Source organism: Aythya marila (genome assembly GCF_965140915.1).
Source record: "Aythya marila genome assembly, chromosome: 4".
Lineage (NCBI taxonomy): Eukaryota > Metazoa > Chordata > Aves > Anseriformes > Anatidae > Aythya > Aythya marila.
Window position 1 is genome coordinate 50,710,993 of NC_139045.1, and position 22,977 is coordinate 50,733,969.

At 37.8% G+C, this 22,977-nt stretch overlaps 1 protein-coding gene across 1 annotated transcript in view; it reads left to right on the top strand.

Moving 5' to 3' along the window:
• The window catches only part of GABRG1 (gamma-aminobutyric acid type A receptor subunit gamma1), a gene marked incomplete at both ends in the record, with an annotated part of 56,813 nt that overhangs the window by 13,808 nt on the left and 20,028 nt on the right, over positions 1 to 22,977 (top strand). The window contains 2 exons of the mRNA XM_082759398.1: positions 7,303 to 7,451; positions 15,319 to 15,386. Coding sequence (XP_082615524.1) covers positions 7,303 to 7,451; positions 15,319 to 15,386 — 217 coding nt within the window. The remainder of the gene's footprint in view (positions 1 to 7,302; positions 7,452 to 15,318; positions 15,387 to 22,977) is intronic.

A 22,977-nucleotide genomic window follows, 5' to 3' on the forward strand; every position in this document is an offset into this window, starting at 1 on the left:
AAGGGAGTGGTGCGGCAGCTAACAGGATGGGCAAACAGGGTGTGGCGTGGCGCAGCAGAAGGGTGAGGCACAGCAGTTGGCGCAGGCAGGGCGAGCAGGAAGAGGTAGAAAGTCTACCCAGGAGGATGCCTAGGGCGAAGAAGTCAACTCCATGCCTCAGGACCGCCTCCACCAGGACAGAAAGAAGGGTGCTTGTTGTGGGTGACTCCCTTCTCAGAGGAATAGAGGGACCTATTTGTCAGCCTGATCCTACCCGTAGGGAAGTCTGCTGCCTCCCTGGGGCCAGGATCAGGACACTGCCAGAAAGCTTCCCAACCTGGATCGCCTCTCTGACTGTTATCCTTTTTTAATAGTCCAGGCTGGCAGTGATGACATTGAAGAGAGAAATCTGAAGACCATCAAACGGGACTTTAGGGGACTGGGATGGTTAGTAGATGGAGCGGGAGTACAGGTGGTATTTTTGTCCATCCCTGCGGTGGCAGGGAGGGGTACAGGGAGGACACGGAAAGCCCACCTGATAAACACGTGGCTCAGAGGCTGGTGCCAACATACAAATTTTGGTTTTTTTGACCATGAGGCACTTTACTCGGCACCCAGCCTGATGGCTGCAGATGGGTCCCTATCTCTAAGGGGAAAACAGATCCTAGGCCAGGAGCTGGCAGGGCTTATTGAGAGGGCTTTAACCTAGGTGAGAAGGGGGACAGGGCTGAAACAGGGCTTGTTAGAGCTGTGCCAGGGGGAACAATGGCAAGGCTGGGAGAGAAGGCAATGGTCCAACTGAAGTGCATCTACAATAATGCATGCAGCATGGGTAACAAACAGGAGGAGCAGGAAGCCATCGTGCGGCAGGCAGGCTACGACTTGGTTGCCATCACGGAAACGTGGTGGGACCACTCTCATGACTGGAGTGCTGCAATGACTGGTTATAGGCTCTTCAGAAGGGACAGGCAGCATGGAAGGGGTGGTGGTGTGGCTCTCTGTATCAGAGAGAGTTTTGATGTTGTGGAACTTGAGGCTGGGAATGATAAGGTTGAGTCCCTATGGGTTAGGATCAGCGGGAAGGCCAACAAGGGAAGCATCCTGGTGGGGGTCTGTTATAGACCGCTGAACCAGGATGAGGAAACTGATGAAGAATTCTACATGCAGCTGACAAAAGTTGTGAAATCGTCAGCGCTTGTTCTTGTGGGGGACTTCAACTTCCCAGATATATCCTGGAAGCACAACACAGCCCAGAGAAAGCAGTCTAGGAGGTTTCTGGAGAGCGTGGAAGATAGCTTCCTGACACAGCTGGTTAGTGAGCCTACCAGGGGAGGTGCCACGCTAGACCTTCTCTTCACAAACAGAGAAGGACTGGTGGGAGATGTGGTGGTTGGAAACTGTCTTGGGCAGAATGACCACGAAATGGTAGAGTTCTCCATTCTTGGAGAAACCAGGAAGGGGACCAGTAAAACCACTGTATTGGACTTCTGGAGGGCTGACTTTGAACTGTTCAGGACACTGGTTAGTAGATTCCCTTGGTAGGTAGTTCTGAAGGGCAGAGGAGTCCAGGAAGGCTGGGTGCTCTTGAAGAAAGAAATCTTAATGGTGCGGGAGCAGTCTGTCCCCACATGCCCAAAGACGAGCCAGTGGGGAAGAAGACCAGCCTGGCTGAACAGAGAATTGTGGCTTGAGCTTAAGAGGAAAAAGAAGGTTTACAATCTTTGGAAAAGAGGGCAGGCCATTCAGGAGGACTATAAGGATGTTGTGAGGCAGTGCAGGGATAAAATTAGAAAGGCTCGTCTGGAGTTCAATCTGGCGACTGCCGTCAAAGACAACAAAAAATATTTTTACAAATACATTAATGCAAAACGGAGGGCTAAGGAGAATCTCCAGCCTTTACTGGATGCGGAGGGAAACCTAGTTACAAAAGATGAGGAAAAGGCGGAGGTGCTTAATGCCTTCTTTGCCTCAGTCTTTAGCGGCAAAACCGGTTGTTCTCTGGATACCCAGTACCCTGAGCTGGTGGAAGGGGATGGGGAGCAGAATGTGGCCCTCACTATCCATGAGGAAATGGTTGGTGACCTGCTATGGCACTTGGATGTATGCAAGTCGATGGGGCCAGATGGGATCCACCATATGGGTGGACCAGATGGGATACTAAGAGGACTGGTGGAGGAGCTGGCCAAGCCACTTTCCATCATTTATCAGCAGTCCTGGCTATTGGGGGAGGTCCCAGTTGACTGGCGGCTAGCAAACGTGACGCCCATCTACAAGAAGGGCCGGAGGGCAGACCCAGGAAACTATAGGCCTGTCAGTTTGACCTCAGTGCCAGGGAAACTCATAGAGCAGATTATCTTGAGTGTCATCATGTGGCACTTACAGGGCAACCAGGTGATCAGGCCCAGTTAGCATGGGTTTATGAAAGGCAGGTCCTGCTTGACGAACCTGATCTCCTTCTATGATAAAGTGACGCACTTGGTGGATGAGGGAAAGGCTGTGGATGTGGTCTACCTTGACTTCAGCAAGGCTTTTGACACTGTTTCCCACAGCATTCACCTCAAGAAACTGGCTGCTTGTGGCTTGGACTGGTGCACGCTTCGTTGGGTTAGAAACTGGCTGGATAGCCAGGCCCAAAGAGTCATGGTGAATGGAGTCAAATCCAGTTGGAGGCGAGTCACCAGTGGTGTTCCCCAGGGCTCAGTACTGGGGCCGGTCCTCTTTAATATCTTTATCGATGATCTGGATGAGGGGATTGAGTGCACCCTCAGTAAGTTTGCAGATGACATCAAGTTGGGTGCATGTATAGATCTGCTTGAGGGTAGGAAGGCTCTGCAGGAGGATCTGGATAGGCTGGACAGATGGGCTGAGGTCAATTGTATGAAGCTCAACAAGGCCAAGTGTCGGGTCCTGCACCTGGGGTGCAATAACCCCAAGCAGAGCTACAGGCTGGGAGATGAGTGGTTGGAAAGCTGCCAGGCGGAGAAGGACCTGGGAGTGATGGTGGATAGTCGGCTGAAGATGAGCCAGCAGTGTGCTCAGGTGGCCAAGAAGGCCAACAGCATCCTGGCTTGAAGCAATGTGGCCAGCACGTCTAGGGAAGTGGTTGTCCCCCTGTCCCTGGCTCTGGTGAGGCTGCACCTCAAGTACTGTGTTCAGTTTTGGGCCCCTCGCTACAAGAAGGACATTGAGGTGCTTGAGCGAGACCAGAGAAGGGTGACGAAGCTGGTGAGGGACCTGGAGAACAAGTCCTATGAGGAGCGGCTGAGGGAGCTGGGCTTGTTCAGCCTGGAGAAGAGGAGGCTCAGGGGTGACCTTATCGCTCTCCACAGATACCTTAAAGGAGGCTGTAGAGAGGTGGGGGTTGGTCTATTCTCCCACATGCCTGGTGACAGGATGAGGGGGAATGGGCTAAAGTTGCACCAGGGGTGTTTTAGGTTGGATATTAGGAAGAACTGCTTCACTGTGAGGGTTGTTAGGCATTGGAGTGGGCTATCCAGGATAGTGGTGGAGTCACCATCCCTGGAGGTTTTTAAAAGATGTTTAGATGTTGAACTTAGCGATATGGTTTAGTGGAGGACTTGTTAGTGTTAGGTCAGAGGTTAGACTTGATGATCTTGAGGTCTCTTCCAACCTAGACAATTCTGTGATTCTGTAATTAGGCCAAAGATAAACAGTTTTGGACCAACTTGTTCTCCTATGTGAATATTTCTTTAAATAATGTAGTGTACCAGCCTCATTTAGATCCTGGTAACATCTCAACAAATCCTGCTGACTGTAATTCTGAAGGGTTTTCTACCTTTGAAACAGAGTGGGTCAAACCAGTGTAGCATGACAAGAATTAGTAATTCTGATTCCTAGAAATTAGTGTATATCCATTGTTTGCCCTTCACGTGTCTATTTGCTCTGTGTGGGGAATTATCTGCTTTATGCAACTTTCCCCAAATCTCTGAATGTATTACTCCAGCTGGCAGGTGTTGTGTGCTCTGTTTCACTGGAACGCATACAGAAGATATTCTATATATTCTGCTCACTTCCTTTTTCCAGCCAACACCATTCCTGTCTTATCTCTCTTGTGTGACTTGCAAATCAATTGCTATGGCTTTCGAATCAAAAGTGCAGAAATGTCTGCCATTACCATTGCAGAGAGATTATAGTCTTCATTGCTTGCTCAAAGTGGTCTTGGGCACATTCTAAACAAAAATTAAAAGGATGGTGTTCTGGTAGCAAGATGTCGCAGTCAGTCATCTCTGTAAAGGCTAGTTAGATAGGACTGGAGAGAGTGAGAATGTCTCCTCTCAAATTCGGAATAGCAATAGTGCCTTTTCTTCCACATTTGGATATATTTATTTCTAATCTGCACTGGTTCCTTTGCTTGTTTAGCTAATGGATGAACAAGTCACAAGGTCTTGAGCTAGCATACTGGTATGGAAGAAAAGAAACAGTTCCTGATAAAAGAACTACCTTAAAAGGATTTATTTAGTAGTGTCTGGAAAAGCTGTTGGATGTTGGGATGGAATTTTTCCATCTCACCCTGCTATTGTATTATTAATAGCTTTCAGAAACTTATCAGTGTCCGCATCTTCATAGTACTTTATATTTCAAAGTTTTAAAAGTAGATGTCCAAAGATTTTCCATTAAGCAAAACAGGAAGTACAAATCTGATATGTACTTATATATTTCTTTTATTTTTATTAGTTTCAAATATATTTAAAGATATTACATTATAGAAAAAAGAGAAGTGGAGAGTGGATTGCTTGGAGAGGTAGTACTGTTTTTTCTCCTTGGATGTCTCCAATACCTGACTGAATCAAGCCCTGATCAACCTGGTTTGACCTTTAGGCTGGACTAGAGACTTCATGTGGTCCCTTCCCATATGAGTTGTCTTGTAAATCCATGAATAAAACGAACGCTTCAAAATGGCAGTGTATTTGAGTGGCTGTGCATGGACGTATCATGGTTGTAACTCTTTTTGCATTTAGGTCAGCATGGGCATTTGGCATGATGTCTTGTACCATTCATTTTGGCTAAATCTAGTCTACTTTTAATAATGATGATGCATAAAAGAACATTAAAGGGAGACAAAACTGTGTCCTCATCACTCTGTGTCAACTATGGAGCTCTGGTAGTTTCCTTGTACTTTCTGTTGTTTAAGGAATGGGGAACAAAAAGAATAAGACACAATGGTCAGTTTTGTAGTGAACATTTCCTTCCTTAGAGAGCTGCTCATAAGTTAAGTTTTACTCCTCGTCATCTTAATGCCTCAGGGAAAGGCTGGGATTGCCTCTGCACTCTGATGAACCATAAGATAATTTATGTAGTAATTAGATGACATAAAGTACAACCAGGCCAAAAATAAATAAATAAATAAAATAGTGTGGTAATGAAACATGAAAGAGATGGCAATAGGTAGCTTTGAGGGAAAAGGAGTGTACATTTACAAAACTTCACTTCCTACTTCTTTTAGCACTCCCATTAGTGGTATCCTGCTAATGGGGAATGTTAAATATTTAATAGCTGACATTTCTATAATGTCTATGTAGTGCAGTAAAAGGTACATTTCAATTTAAGAGAATGAAAGCACTTTTCAGGTGGTTAGAGGGGAAGCTGATGGTGAACCTTGTATTTAGATTTCTTATTACTTCCAGCTATAATAGACTCTTGTGACTTGTTTGCAGCAAGCTAGGTATGAAAATCCTGATATCCAAGCAGTGCCTTTTGTTCACCTTCTGGAAACTTACTGAATTGTTGCCAGCTCCCTCTTGCACTTGCCTGACTAAGCAGGCATCCTGAAACTACTGAGCAATTACTACAATGGTGATAGTCTTGAGTTTCAGCGAGACTTAATAGCATTATGTGAGAGGTGGTGCAAGGTCTTTTGGATACAGTATATTTTGGTGCCTTCCCATGAAGGACTACAATAACAACCAGGCATCTCTGTCCTTTCCTGACTTTTTCTGTTCTTTCTCTATGAAGTCGTAGTGTTGTGGAACATCCTTGTGGTCTTCATTCCTATAGGAAATTTACTGAGAAATTCCACCCTTAGCCTTGAGTGCAGTATGCTTGTAATTTAGAAGCTCTTTAAAATCCTTTTCCAATAATGTAGAAATACATTTTTAGTTTTGGTGTACAATACAAATTGGTACAAGGACAATTCTTTGATTCCTTTCCTTTACGGGAATACCTATGCTTATGGTAACATTAGAACTGATTTATATGAATTGCATACCCTCAGTAATAATTGGTATCCAGTGTCCATTTGTGAAGATTGTGTGGCTCTCAGAGTTACTGCTATCAGTCTGATGCACTTTGCTTGATTTGAAGCCCATAGCAGTTCCCTGAAATATGCTGGATGAGTAATGTAGATTGCAAACTTTAGCATTGGAGGAATACTTAAGTCCACATGCATTTGATCCAAATGGAAAGAAAACTACTTCCAGGCACTCTTTGACCTTTTGATGATATCTGAGTGACTCTGCAGACATAGCCAATGTACTGCCATTTTTTTACTAATGACTTAGCAATAAAATATATATTGCTGCTTATCTAATCAAAAGATAGGCGATGTATGAATATACAAGTGTTTTTCTTGTGCATTTGTTCCATCTTGATAAAATAGATGGCTAACAGATAATCGTAACTGGAAGGAATGGTACAGAATTTTAACTATAGCACATATACGTGCCGATATATTTTTGACACATGACTGCAGCTTCTAACTGTGAATGTTTCATAGCATATGGACACAATATTTGTTTGTTTTCTTAAAATTTGAATGGAGTCGAGTGAGTGCATTTGAGGTCTTATTGTTATAGATAGAATAAGAAGGAAATCCTACTAATGCTTTTGACACCAATATGTGCCTATTATGATGACTAAACATCTACTAGAAACATTAATACCATGAATTGAAAATGGAGTATGTACAGCAAAAAACCCATAGGAATTCCATTTTGCGTTTTAAAACAGGAAAAGGTTGACAGAGGATGCCTACTGGTACTTTTATGAGTTTTACTCATGATTTGAGTTTTTCTGTGTATGTAATGTGTTAATGTTTCTCTTGACATATTTATTAGCTTAAAATTTCTCTGCTATAAAATAAAATGTTGGTGGTTCAAACAAAGTACTTCTCTTTCTGTTGGCACCAAAACGCATTATAAATTACTTTAAATTATATTCAGTATTTTACCATTTTCTTCTTCACCTTGTGTATTTTGTTTAACTGTTTCTTTCTTTCTAAACTTTTTTCTTCTTCTTCTCTCTCCTCCTTTTTTTTTTTTTTTTTTTTTTTTTTTTTTTTTTTTTTTTAAATTCAATCACCATTAGAGCCGATAAAGCAGATGATGAGGATGACGAAGATCTAACAGTGAATAAAACATGGGTCCTAGCACCAAAGATTCATGGTGGGGATGTGACTCACATACTGGACTCCTTACTTCAAGGATATGACAATAAGCTTCGGCCAGATATTGGAGGTAAGCTCTTAAAATAATTCAGTAAATAGAAGATGTGAACCAGAGATCACCTGCATTTTGCTAAAGTTGGCACAAATGTGTTTAATGTGTTATTATGCTTAATAAAGTTAAATATAACAGCAATAAAATGCAGTGGTTTTCTAGAACTGGTAAAAATAATATACCATGCATGAGTAGAATTTTTGTGTTATATTTATAATTTTTTCCTTATGCAAAGTATTGTTTTCTTGGGACAGTGATCAATAAACCATTAAAAGATAATTATATTTTGCTTTGTTACTCCAAGATAATATTACAAAAATAATTGTATATATAAACCAGCCACAATTAAATATATAGAGAGAGAGTCAGCAGGAGTTTATTAAAGTATTATTCCTAGACATTTTAATCTTACTTTAGAAAGTGAACTGTAAATGTGTATTTTAAAGAGATTGAACTCAATCCACCACTCATCTTTCCTTAGCTCAGATTTTGAAAAACTTTGTAAGAATCTATGAAGACAGTTTAGGACTTTTGAAGATTATAGGAAGGAAGATTTCATTACTGTATTTTAAACTTTGCAGTTAGTAGGAAAACAATTTTGTCTTTCAATAGTCAAAATATCAATTCAGATATAACTATTAAGTATAAATATTTAATAGGATTTGTGTTGAAAACATGGAATACATGAAAAATTCACCATCTCTTGTCTGCCACATGCATACTGGATCAAGCTAAGAAAAATAATTTTATTTCTCTGGGTCTGTTTTCTGAACTGTGGATGGAGAGGTGGAGGACAGACTTATGTGTTAAATACTTGGTGTCAAAGAAATTTAATGTAAGTCTATAAGCTGCTTATAGAATAAACAATTGTACAATCTAGACTTACTTCATTTATGTAGGAGATCAGAGAGATGCAATCCCAGACTGTTTGTTTCCTTTTAAAAGTTTCTGACAATCTTTTTTTTTTCCCCTAAATTTCTTAGTTCTGTTTTGTTGCTGACTGTTTCATTGAAGACACTGAATGGCAATTTTTCTGTTTGTCATAACAGGGAATCTCATGAAGTTTGCTTTAAGTCTTTCCCTTCACCTTTATTTCATTGAACTACTGTGAAGATTTAGACAACAAAAAACTCTTCCAGTTTATTTTTCTTTAAATTCTCAATGTGTGGCAGATGTATAGCATTCCTGTTCTTTCAGACTGCTCGATGCAAGAGAATTATAAGGGAGTAATCTATCTCCACAAAAAATCCTTCAAATGGAGGGTGTAGATGAAAGAAAACAGAATTCTGTTTCTCTTCTCTCCCCTTAATATTTTGTAATAAAGAAAGGGAAAATAGAGAAAGAGAAAATTATTCTGACATATCCAACTGGTTATTCACTGGTCCTGGCAGAGCAAAAGCTCTGCCTTTCTGTGAGTAACTCTATGTGTAACTTTCTGGATTTCAAATACTAGTTTCCAAAAGAAAACACCTCCTAACTTCTACCTTCTCTCATATAAACACTCCCTTTCTTTTTCTTCTTTACTTTCTTGATGCTACGCTTTTATAGTAATTTGACCTTTGCTATCTGGGACTTACGTCTACCCATATATTAAAAGGCTGGTGAACATTAGCCAGTGATGAGAACAGGAGACATTCTGGGGTATTCACATTGTTGTTAGGGGAATAAGTATTAAGGCTGATCATTCTGGATGGAGGAGAAATTGCAGAGTTCTGCCATGGGGCAGAAATTGTTCAGAATGTAAGATGAAATTTCCACCTTCAAATACAGGCATCATATTCTGTCCAGATGCTTGAGAGATGCAGCAGAGATTTATCAGAGAGAAAAACAAAATCGGCCTATTGTTCATTCATCTTAGTCTGCTTCAATTATATGGATAAAATCTAGTGTCAGATTCCACATCTTCAGAGTGTATGTCAGTACTTTTACAGCAAGGTTATTGACTGGAATTATAATTATCTTTCAAGGTAATAATCTCCCGCATAAAATCTTTACTATTGAATTACAATGCTCAGTTAAAAACACTTTTTATTTTTTTATTTTTTTATTTGTTTTGAGGCCTGCAATTTTTGAATTTAAATAGCAGAGCAGAATTTTTTCTTCCTGATGTTGACACAGAATTTCAGCATCTCAGAGTGAGATAAGGGGTTTCATTGTTAAATACTCAGAGGAAGATGATAAAGGAGAGCCAAATGAAAGTTGAAAAGTTAATGGTAATACTGAAATTTAATAGCAGAAAACCACATTCTGTCATTTTTGGTGTGTCTCACACAAGTATCCATGAGTTGTACTGATTTCTAAATTGCTAACCTTTAATATGTTTATTAAACATATTAGTCTTTAACTCACATATAACATACTTTTAGATGTTTGGAGCATAAACATATTATTAAAGTACTTCTTCTCAGTATGAAATAGTAGCGGTTACCACCTGGGATCTCTTATCTGTAGTATAAATTCCTATAATTACAGATACAATCTTGGAGTGTTGATGTATTAATGAAAAAATATTCTCCTGTATGTTTACCTTTTGGCTACTTATAACCACACTGTTTTAGCTCCAGTCCTAGATCAAATTATTTATTATTTTTCAACTTTCTAAAAGGCAAGTATTCTGGCTGCTCATTATTTCACCTTTCACAACTAATGGATACTAAAATAATTAATATTAGTTTATCAATTTATATATATTTTTTCTAGCTGTGTCTTATGCCCAGTGTTGTGTAAAACACAACTGATAATCTGAAAGTTCAATTAGAAATATTGATTAGTGACATATTACATCTCTAATGTAATGTTTTCAATCACCAAGTTAAGAAAAGTCATTACTGAAATATTTTTAAGAATGATGAGGATGATAGCTCATGGGCATAGAGAAATTTCTACCTAGAGAATTTTGTGTAGTTGTGATTGTCCTGTAAGCAGAGCATGGGCAAGTAATTGCATCTCAGTCCACTAAGGTGAAAAGATGTATTCAGGGATTTAAGGGTTACATTGACAAAATGTGGGCTTTCAAGAGACTGACAGATACACTAACTCTGAAAAGATAAGGCTATAATGAGGGTATTCTCTTGAACATGTAGGTGCTCTTATTGTAGTATCGACAAAAGGTTGTTATAGGCAGGAAAGTAATAAACTTAAATAAGCACAAAAAGTAGCAGGAAAATGTAGAGAAGTATGTATTCTGATATGAAGAATATTTTACAAGAAATAAAGGAAATTAAGTACAAGAATAATGTGTAGGAGACTGTATGCAGTAAATGTTAAAAGTACTCTGGGTGTACTGCATGGAAAATGATGGAAATTATAAAAGTGTTGGGGTAGGTATTTGCTAAAGATTTTATTATTATTATTATTATTATTATTATTATTATTATTATTATTATTATTATTATCAATTATATTTAATAATAAATAACAAAATAATAATAAAGGTAGAAGAGTGAAGAACAGGGCTCTGCTTTCATCAAACTCACTGAAAAAATTATTTAGAGATGGAGCTGGAAGCCCACTGTAAACACTTGAGGACAAATTTTAATATAGATAGCCATATAAGTATATTCTTAGATTAGGTTGTGAAAATTGTTATTGCTATATTAAATATTTTTACAAATTAAAGACCCCTGTTATTTCTTTATGCACCTAATTTCTTTGTTGAATAACTGCTTTAGCACCAAGAAGAGAAAATTCTTCAGGCTTCTTTATGCAATTAATAAAGAATTACAGAAAATTTTCTCTCAAAAAAAAAAAAAAAACCAAAAAAAAAAAAAAACCAACTTAGATGAAGTTAGCAAAAGTCTCTGTTTAAATTAAAAATTGTGATAAATAAAAATAAGTGCTATGCCTTCACTGTAAAATGCACATTTTTTTTGATAAGGGAAACAGTGAATTAACAGGAGTGAATTTAGATGGACTAACATTCTATTGGGTAATGGTGAGGACTGAAGTAAACTAAATGGAAGAATATTCAACAAGAAAAAGGGCAACATTCTACATTTTTAAAACAATTGTAATAGTTTCTGTCAGGAGATAGAGGTTTGTAAACCTAGAATAACTGGTAAAGAGAGATCTTCAACAAAAAAAGCAGAGAGATTTCAAATATCAAAGGCTGAAAATTGGACCTGGGTAAATACAGGCTGAAACAGAGTTACTTTCAACAGCAAGAACAATTATTAAAGTAATTTGTCAATGATCAAAGTAGATTTTTGTCACTTTGATTTTTCTAATCTAGAGCGAATGTGTTCCAGAATACAGATTTTTGAACCCAAACTTGAGTTCAGAATATTCCTGGGGATTATCCAGCATCATCCCTTGCTAGTGAAGCACTGGTTCATATCTGCAAAAGAAAGACTTCTTTCCATGTCTTGTTGCTTGCTGGGAAATTCTTTCTCATTCTTGAATTTTAAGCACAAGTCACTTATTTCTTTCCTGGGACAAACCTGTCCTTAGCTACATGCTTGTGTCAAATGATGCTCAGTGCCAGTCAAACTTTCTAAATAACAGAAATTTAGTCTAGTAAAGAAAAGGTAGAAAAGCAGGAAATCAGGAAGTGTGAGTGCATCTCTCCAGATAAGGCTTAGCAAATGGGTTCCCTCTGTCTCTTGCATGCTACAGCTAATTTGAGACCTGATGAATTCTCTCTTGTGGGCAGCTGCTTCTTGGTGTTCTTTGCTCTCCCTGTTTAATATGCAGTCTACTGTCCTCTTGCATTCTTGCTTTACTCTAACCTCTTTCGTGCTCTCTTTTCACTCTTTGGAATCTCTTTTCACTCTTTAGAAGTTTCTGTAAGTCTATAATACTGTTTTGCACTTCACTCAGGATGTGTTAAACAGCTTTCTTCCTACTCATAATGTTTTCAAGGCTGTTACTAAATTTTGTAAATAAAATAAGAAGTGTTCACTGTAGAAATATCTTCCCAAACCACGTTTCACAGTTAGCTCTTTGTGGAGAGCAGTTGAAAAAAGTAATTATATGGATGTTAAATTAGTATAAATAATGTATTTTCCTCCAGCTTTTGTCATTTTAGTGGGCTCATATCAGTTCTAGTTTATGAACATGAGTAGAATGAATTCTTTCTTCTAATTCACAGAAACACTGGGATCTGTTCTATACAGAAGAACTAAGAAAAAAACAGCCCCTTTTAATGTTATTGCATCAGATATATTTCTTCTTCTTGGTTTGAGTCAATTAAAATAATTTCAACAGAGGCAGATTTTCAGACTCTTCACTGGCTCTTAATAGGTCTAATAATCTTACTCAGAGCAGTATGGAAAAGGCAACTGAACCCTGTGGCACATTACAAGAGAACCCTTGTGGCAGATCAAGTACTGCTTTCTGCAAGCTGGAATTTCATAAAATTGACACAACCCACATTAAAAACTGGCTTACTGACAGATCTCAAAATTCAGTTATTAATAAGGGAATATCAGAGGTAGGGCTGTCTCACAGGAAAGTCTTGATCAAGAGTAGTGCTATTTTGAAAGATTTCAGCAAATTTATGTTTTTTTTTTAAGTAGGCAAATGATACACAGATTGTTGGAGACTGTATGTGCAGAATAATTCCGTCCTTCAGTAAATTCATAGACACAAACAAAAGATAATTGTTAAAATAAAGAAAAAAGAAAAAAAAAAAAGCCTGTGGGTTATAATTCAAGGTGAGATCTGCACAGAAGAGCAATGATTTAGGGCAAAACTTGGTTATTTTGTGTAGTATGAGTTCTTAGGTATGCATCACCCAGAAGAGTAAGTCCCCTTTGAAAAGAGACACTATGAGTAGAAAACTGGAAGTATTCATGCAGCACCGATAACACCATTACAAAAAAATTCCACTCTTGGTGTCCACATCTCAAGATGGGTCTGGAAACAATAGAACAAGTTTAGAAGTTAAAGCTGAACAGATTATCCATGACTAGCATTTGCAGTATGTGGCATGAACTGCTCAGGTTATGGAAGTCTGAGGTGACTTTAATCCTTGTGTGTAGATGTTTGTGTGTGAAGAAGAAGTTTGACATATGGCTAGGAATTGCCAAAGTTGGAATTAAAGAACTGAACTTCAGAATAAAGCAAAATTTCCTATTAATAGGAAGAATTAAATATTTCCTACAATTACAGGGCAAAAAGGACAGGATCCAGCATTTCTTGACCAATGAAGCAAGATATGCTTTGATCCAGCTCCTTCTGTTCTAGTCTGGCAGTAGTTAAAATGAGGGGTTTGTTATATAGTTAAACAGGCTTTCAAAATCAAAGGGAGTACATATGTATTTATGAGACGTGGCGTGTGTAAAAATACATGTAACATTACAGAGGCAACATGTGTATATATACACACAAATTTATTTATTTACTATTATTTTTTCTTCCTCTGATATTTCCATCTGTGCATACTAGTTTCCAAGGGTCCATTTAAACATTCTGTGAATCACGCTCGGGACAGCAGGACGATCAAAGGATTTAGTGCTCTGTGGTCATACAGAAAATTCTTTGTGCAGCCTGACTAGGGTGTCTTGGTCTCAGGTTCAGGGCAATGGGTAGTCAGATTTGGGATCAGGGAGAATTTCCTGCCAAGTGAGACTGGCAGGGAAAAGGTATCTTTGGATATTTAGGAAATGTATCTTGCCTGTTGTCATAGCTGACAGGAGGGATGCCCTTTTTCTTTCTGTGTGCCTGTCTGAATTTTTGATTTTTAGATTTTTTTTAGTTTTAGGTTTGAAAAATCCTGTATTAATTAAGGTTTTACATTTGTTATAGAGCACTTAGGAGATCTCTGATTGTTTGCAGTATAAAGAAATCAAATCTGATGACGTAGCACCCGTGTTCTATGAAATCAAAGTACGTTTTTCCTGTACCTTCCTCCTTTTCCATCTACAAATGAGCAGAGGTGCTTCACTTTAATGTGTCAGATCATGGGAGAAAGAGCAGCAGAACTTTGTAATTAAGGGACTAGGACATATATCTTGTGTCCATACTCTTTGTCATTCACTCTCCAGTACAAGCTGGAAAAAATGCCTGGTGAATTGATGTTGTTTAAATGCAATTCTCTCCTGCACCACACCCTGACCATTTGTACCTTTTCCCCAAAAAACAGTTATGAGTTTAGAACTGATTTATCAATGACAGGTACATCAGACATGACTTTCTTTGGAAGATGCTTAGAGTTTTTGTCTTTCTGTAAATACAATACGAGAATATATTTCTAAAACAGTTAATATTGTCAGCCCAGTGAGAGTAGTTTTACTGGTTTTCTTAGAAAAATAAGTTTGAAAATGTTTAACTTTTAAATGACTTTCTCTTAATGAACTTTCAATTTGGTGTGCGGAGCAGTATATTGATCAAGTTGATGAAAGGATATTAATAATCCTTTGGTGTTCTATTATTGCATGAATTGAAGAAATATGTAATAAGTTATTTTATTTTTGTCAGACATCTTCAGTAGGAATTGACAGAGGTGCTGTATATTGATTTCTTGTAGTTGATAAACACACCTGCTCCAAGACCTTATGGTTTGCTCTACTATCATTTTTTTCTAAACATTTGTTTCTGTTTATGATTAATTTTTAATGTTGGAAGAATGTTATCCCCCTGCACCCTCCTTACCTTTTATACTTTTTTATATCTATCTTGTACCTGTTAACATGACAGATGGTGGTTGTATTAAGAATTAAAAAAATCATCTTGATAATTCTAACTTAATTCACATGGAATAAGGGAGTCAAATCTTATATGATTCTTCACGGAATGAACAAAACAAGATTTACTTTTTCTGAGTTTAATAAATGTTGTTTAATAAATGTTGTAAAAATTGTTTTTTTAATACATACATTGAAATATATTAACAGTGTAAAGAATTAATTAAATATGTAATTACTATTGTTACTATTTTGTTTAGTGAGAACTACGGTAATTGAGACAGATGTCTATGTTAACAGCATTGGCCCAGTTGACCCAATCAATATGGTAAGTTTTGAATATTGACAGAAAGTAGTATCTGAAAGATGTTGTAGATTAATATTATGAAATAATTATAAGCTTATTCAAATAAGCTTCTTTATGTCTTACTGTGTATTCTTGTGCTGTTAGATATAATTATGCCTATTGCAGAAACTTGTTTATACTATGTATTCCAAATTGTTTTAATTATTTCAATAAACTTATTTTTAAAAATGTGTTTTCTAAAAATACAGAAGACATTGCATCAAGTGTTTATTTTGGTACATGTTGAACAATTTCACTACGTTTGTTTATACTTGGTCTACCTCTGGCCCAGTATAAAATATTTCCTGGAGATATTCTTAAGACTAGGAAAAATAACAATTTACCCAGCATTTGTGAGTAAAACCGTTTTCAGTGTAATGAGTTATTTATTTTGATAATTCATGGAAATTAACAAAAAATAAACTCTATTGTCTTCCTTCTTCTATGTCTTATTTAGTCTTATGGGTCTTCCTCAATGTGTGTGCACATAGCTGGTTTCTTCAGAAGTTAAAGCAATGCAACGCACCTTAGTTTCAGGAGAGATATGTTGAGGTCAGATCTCATCTATTGGTACAAATACTGAAATAACAGCACTTATGAGGAAGTTCAGTCTGTGGCCTTTTCTCAAATTACTTAGATTTTCTGTCATTTCTGTCTGAAATGGTGATGCTAGAGGATTTAGAGAGGCTTCTGTACAAGACTTTTCCTGGGCAGTGCCACCCAGCACTGGCAGTGGCTCCTGTCAGTAGCTCAGGATCTGAAGTACTAAGACTGAGACTGGCACTTGGGTGAGTTTGAGCTCATTGTCCTCCTGTCTTTTTCCTTTTCTACCTCCCTACAGGACTGCTCACAGTTTTGCATTTGCATACAGAAGGGCATTTTGTTTAGTTCTAGTATGCTGGGATATGCCAGAGCAGGCAATTTCTGAGCACTTGGTGAAAGCAGTTATTCCAGAAGACTGTTAAAGATTTAGTGATTTGCTTGTATGTCATCATGCTTGGGAACGGGGAATGTTGACTTTCATTGGTGTGAAGCTGGAAAGGGCAGTGGTACTTAGATACTAAGGATAAAGATGCCAAAAACAGATGATGCAGATCTATGGCAAATGACATACATTAAAGTGTAACAGTCTACCAAGTTTAGGGTTGTCATCACTTGGGCTGTGGCAGGGAATTCAATGTTTCAGGTGAGGGCTGTATGTAAATAACTGATTGAAAGAGCACAAGCAATGTGGTAGGGGATTTTTTTCACATTTTCATGCCCAATATAAGTGCTTTTTGTGGTTTCATCCCTTTTCCAAATGTAGTCTTTCTCCTCTGCTTCTCCTCTTCACATCTTCTGAAGGAACTCACAGCGGGAGCAAAATATGGGGACAGGCACTTACTGCTAATGAGAACATAGCAAACTGTAAATGTTTCCTTTACTAGTAACCAAGGTTTCCTTTATTAGTAATGAGGTCTTTCAGCCAGTGACCAGTAGGTTGCATACACGAGGACCAAAAAGGGGAAATATTTACAGCTCCAGTTTGCCAGTTATAAAGAACCAACTCTTGCCATCCTCTTATCCCTACCATGTGTTACACCTGCAGTGATTATAGGATCAGCCATAGGACTATATCATGCCACTTGGTTAGAGGTCTACCCATATCTGCTACAGTTGGGCAATGCTGCTTTTGACATAGTGCTAACAAAATGCAGTCATACTGACTTTAATCTAAGGCAAGGATATCAAATTGAAAAAGCATATTACTTCATTATAAAGTAGGATCCTACTGGTTATAATGTATATCAACATTTATCCCCCTAACCTGATTTAAAAAAGAAATAACAATGAAGCTGCTCACCAGAGGCTAATAAGGTAAAAATGTCTTTAAAACACAGAACTTTGAAAACTATTCTATGTTTTAAAAAAATGAGCAAAGAACTACTTAGCAATTCAAATTATAATCTAAGGGCACTATGGTCTTCATAAAATAGCAATTGCTTTCTCTGTGCTTGGACTCCAGGAACCTGGATCATATGAACATCTAATATCACTAGAAAAATAAATGTTTGTGAAAATAAATAAAACCATATATATGCAAATAGTTTTTATTAAGGCTTCCAACTAAGATGTCTTTAATCTAGGAAACAACATTCTCAGCAAAAAATAATTATGGATTTGACCCTGTAAGCAATTGTTATGTGAGCTCTTTCATTAGGGAAGCACTTTTCCCTGGAGTTAATATTGTTTGTGCTAGTTAACCAATATTCCAAAAATTGCTTCCATTACAAGGGTTGTCCTTAGTCCTTCATTTTATCACTTTATGTGAGAACACATATCTGTGATTCCCCATCGAATTACTCATTTGCCAAATATGTTAATTCACTCCCGCAAATGATTTCCTTTAACTATTTAGTTAGGAAACAATATGGCATGATGTAGAAAGGTTTTTTTTTGAAACGATGTTGAAACAGCATATCAGGGGAGTATGTTCCTCTGAAAGCTTCAAAGGACACTCATTATGAGAGGAAACTGATTTATGTTTATAATTCAGTCTATTTTCCTCTTGCTATCTGATAGACTCACTTTCATAAAAGTGAGGCTTTAAGCATATGTATGACATTCATCAGAACTTGTTTTTGAAGGCTTGCATTTTGGCTTTCAGTATTTAATTTAACAAAGATCTACATACATTTCTAGATGGTATAGACACCCCATGCATAAATAATGTCTTCCTACAGCATGTGGTCTCTCTAGGCATCTGCAGCCTGAGTAAACATTTTTAACAAGTGTCCAGATCAATGAAGTATTTAGGCTTCTAATACTAGATTTTTGAATCTGTCGTTTAGAGCTACCCTGGGCTATGCATCCTGCAATGGTCATATAAACCATACCTAAGTGCATTTTTACGGTCAAAGTCTCGGTCCCCAATACCTCTGCAGTGGTCTAGAGGTTTCTTAATGGAATTTAGACATATGATGAATATTTAGAGCCTGTTTTTGTTTATGTGGAAGCTTATTCTGCTGAGCGCTTAATATATACATTCTAGGCTCTTTCCTTCCAAAGTAGGGCTAATATATATATTTAAAAAAGGCCACTGGTGGTACAGTTTTTAAGTCTGTTATATGGTCCCTGTGTAGAAATACATGTTCATCCATGCTGTCGGTGGGCCTCACAATCTTTTTTTTTTTGCTGTGTTCATCCCCCAGTCCCTCTGTGTTCACCAACACATAAAGTTTTGTGCTACTGTTGCTCCAATGTCTCCAGGATATGCAGATGTTCTCTGCTACTGCCTGTGGCAGAACCATGCTAGTGCCTTGGCTTTTGTGGTCTGACAGCTCAGATTGGAATTCCTTTCATGTTGGAAGAAGATTGTGCAGAGCAGAACCATTGTCTGTAAGAGCTCTATGATAACCAAGTGAGAGTAAAGGCATGAGCACTTCTGGCCACGTTTGAGAATTTGAGTTTTCATAAGGTTATCATAGAATCATAGAATATCCTGAGTTGGAAGGGACCCTTAAGGATCATCAAGTCCAACTCTTGATACCGCACAGGTCTACCCAAGTTCAGACCATGTGATTAAGTGTACAGTCCAATCTCTTCTTAAATTCAGACAGGCTCGGTGCAGTGACCACTTCCCTGGGGAGCCTGTTCCAGTGTGCAACCACCCTCTCTGTGAAGAACCCCCTCCTCATGTCAAGCCTAAATTTCCCCTGCCTCAGCTTAACCCCGTTCCCACGGGTCCTGTCACTGGTGTTAATGGAGAAAAGGTCTCCTGCCTCTCGACACCCCCTTACGAGGAAGTTGTAGACTGTGTAGGTTGTGCATGTTCATCATGCAAGCATTACAGGTTCTGTTTTATTTTGTTTTGGAGTCCATTGTATGCATTTTATGAAAGCAGCTTCCATTCTCTTTCATAGTGTAGGAATAATTGGAAATCAGAACAGAAATATCAACAAGTCTTTGAATATTACCTGTCGCTTATTGTATAGCATCCTCTTTGGACTGAACTAGAATAGCACACTTTCTTTCCCAACTTACTCTTTTATTTTGACTAAGAAAGGTAGATCCCAATCATTCTGATGCCTATCAGCACTAAAAGTGATCAGAGTTAACTGCTTCTTACTCAGAGGAGTGTTTGAGATAGATGGAGACAATGTTCATTTACAACAGCTGAGGAAATATTCACAGAATCACAGAATTGTCTAGGTTGGAAGAGACCTCAAGATCATCGAGTCCAACCTCTGACCTAATGCTAACAAGTCCCCCACTAAACCATATCGCTAAGTTCAATATCTAAACATCTTTTAAAGATCTCCAGGGATGGTGTCTCTACCACTTCCCTGGGCAGCCCATTCCAATGCCTAACAACCCTCACAGTAAAGCAGTTCTTCCTAAGATCCAACCTAAAACTCCCCTGGCGCAACTTTAGCCCATTCCCCCTTGTCCTGTCACCAGGCACGTGGGAGAATAGACCAACCCCCACCTCTCTACAGCCTCCTATAATGTACTTATAAAAAGCGATAAGGTCACCCCTGAGCCTCCTTTTCTCCAGGCTGAACAAACCTTCTGTAATCTTAAACATTGTTGTTTCTTTGTTATAAAATAAGTATTTTTTTATAAAATATGGTATAAAATACGTATTTTTTTTAAAAAAATAAAATAAGTATTAAAAGCAGCATGTCTATTAGTATTTCTTATTTTGCAAGCTGTAGGAACTTGAATAATAATTCATAAATACAATTTTATGAATGCTTTCTGTTTTTCATGGGGGAAAAAATAGCTTAAATTGATTAGTCTGGTTCTGGCAGGCAGCGAGTTTGCCTATTACTATTGCAAGGTACTTGCAGCTTATCCTACCTGGTTTCGGGGGAATCAGCCAAGTACAAGCAATATTCTGCTCATACTGGCTCAGCACAACAGTCTGTATGTCACTCTCAATTTCTGTGATCATTTTGAAGGGAATGGCAAGGGCTGAGGGAAAAGACAGCCTTTGTATGACAGGGAAATGTTGCAGTAGCTTTCTGAAAACCAACCAAAGAAGAGCCATCTTTTCAGCCCCCACTTTAAACAGCATTTAGTACTTGTCACTTTTTCAACTGCAGTTTGCCAGTCGTCTCTTTACAGATATGAAGTCAGAATAGGTAGTTAAGGTCCCACACATTGCACTAGAAAATCTGTGCTCTTTGATATACAATGTGCCCTAATTTGTTAGGAATCATTTAGGAATGATGTAATCTGTGAACTTTTTGTTCTGTAGCTCATTCTTTAATCTTGTGTTAGTCTAGTTCATGTTTCAGGAGATATTGTTTTTGTTTTTGTTTAGTTGCATTGTGTCACTTAAGACACAGTTGACATATTTTCAGTATAAATAATAATTAAGAAAAAAAAAAACATCTTACTTGACTTTAAATTTCTTGACTTCAGTAGAGAGTATGCCACTGGTTTAAAATCCATTTTATATCATTTTAGATTCATCATATTCACAGACAAAACAATAACTTTTTGACCCTTCCACACTTTCCTTTGCTGTGGATAATCACTGCTCTGTATGTGAAGTCTGAAGTCTGAAATCTAAAAATTTTCCGTAATGCGATGGATCACAGAACCAGGAGCAAGGCCTCAGACAACCTCACAAATTCTGATTTTCTTCTTTTTTTTTTTTTCTTAATCTATCTGTCACAGTTAATCTCTTGTTCGTGTTTCCATTGTTATGATGACAATTTTTTGTAACCTTTCCAATTGCAGTCTTGCTCCACTCATACCATTTAGAGATGTCCTACAGAGAGAACATTCCACAGTTTCTACTGAGTTATTTCTTGCTCCTGCTTCCTTTAAGGAACTTCAAAGCCTATTCTCAGCTCTCTTTTTTTTTTTTTTTTTTTCTTCATTTTTCCCAAGAGGCTAGCTTCTGCTTGAAAGAAACTTTTTATAAACAAATAAAAAAAGCTTCTAAGCTTCTTCCCTTTTGTTCTCATCATGATCCTGTTTAAACTTTTTTTTTTTTTTTTTTTTTTTTTTGTAGAGGCTACAAAATGTTGCAAGCAATTAAGCCTTTGCTGTGCTAAAATCACTATCTGTAATCTGTAATTCTGACTGGTATTGTGTTCTCTGTTTTCTGTTACTCTTGTTCCTATTGCCTTTACAGATTTATTTTATATTATTTTATTTTTTTATGTTAAATTTAAACTGTAAGTTCCTTGCAGAGGATGTGTATCCTATATAAGCACTTTTGAGCATCTGTGAAATCAGTTTTGACCTAAACCAAGAATAACAGTAATATAATTACCACATAGCATTTCACTGAAAAGATGAAGGTATCAGCTATCACTCAACCAGTGTTCCACTCCTGCTTTTACTCCAGACTGCACAGACTTCTTGGCTGCTCTGCTGTACAGTTTATTGTTACTTCTGATGCCTTAATATCTGCTCCAAACCCTTTCTGACTGCTGCTGTGGTTGTCTGTCTTGTATCTGTAGCTTAGACAAGCTACATAGAGTTCTTTGTCATGTACCTCTTATCTTTGCTTCAAATATATTATAAATATTTTGGAGAACATTGCATGTCTGTTCTTTGTTATTAATTCTTAATCTGTCTGTCTATATGGAAATTTGTGATGCTGCATTCAAATTGTGGGAGTGATTCTGCTGGCCTAGATTTGCCTAGGTTTTGGGTAGAAAGATGAGGGATGTGCTTTGACTGTTAAAACTGCTTGTAGTCATCTAGAAATTGCCCTTGGCTTTGGCTCCTACAATACAGGTTGTCATTGACTCCTTCACTATTGTGCTCCAGAGGAAAGCTGCTGTCCTTGTGAGTGCCAGGATCTATGCTGACACTATAAAATCTCAACATCTGTTAAAAGCTGAGCAGCTATAGGAACAGGATTTTTCTCCTCATAGAGCATGCTCTAGGAAGTCTACTTTGCCAAGCGAGGGAATGGTCTGCTTGCCCTTTCTACAGCCACACCTCCTAGCTTTTTACTAAGGAGGCAAACCCATTTTTGGAATAAGTGTTTGGAATAAGTGTTTGTACACTCTTAGTAGGTGTGAGAGAGCTGATAAAGTAGCTATTAAGAAATGCAGTGTTCTTTTACTAGTGAATGTAACTTCCCTGGCTGTTATCTTGGCTTTCATTATTTTTATTTTGTTGTAGTGTGCCAGCCCTTAAAAAGGACTTGGGATCAATAGTTAAATAAAGTCATTGGAAATTCTTATCATTTATTCATGCTTTTATATCTTCAGTGTAGCACACAAGTATTAGGAGGTTCCTGACTGCCTCAGGAACCAGATAGGTAAACTGGTATGACTGCTATTATTTCACATAGGATCACATATATCACGTATCATACAAGAGTTGCAGGATAGAAACCAAAAGCAGGTAAGTCTCTGTCCTGGTTTTGCTGTCAATGTTGGGATTTTGGTTTTGCCATTAATGTTGGGATTTTGAATCTTATCAGGAAAATTGTGGAATCAAAAGAGCAAAGAGTAACTTTGCTCTTTTTTAAAAGAGCAAAGAGTGCAATTAATCTGGTGGTAAAGCAGTTGTAGTGTACTGAACAGTGAAGTGTTGTGTTTGAGACTTATTTATAAAA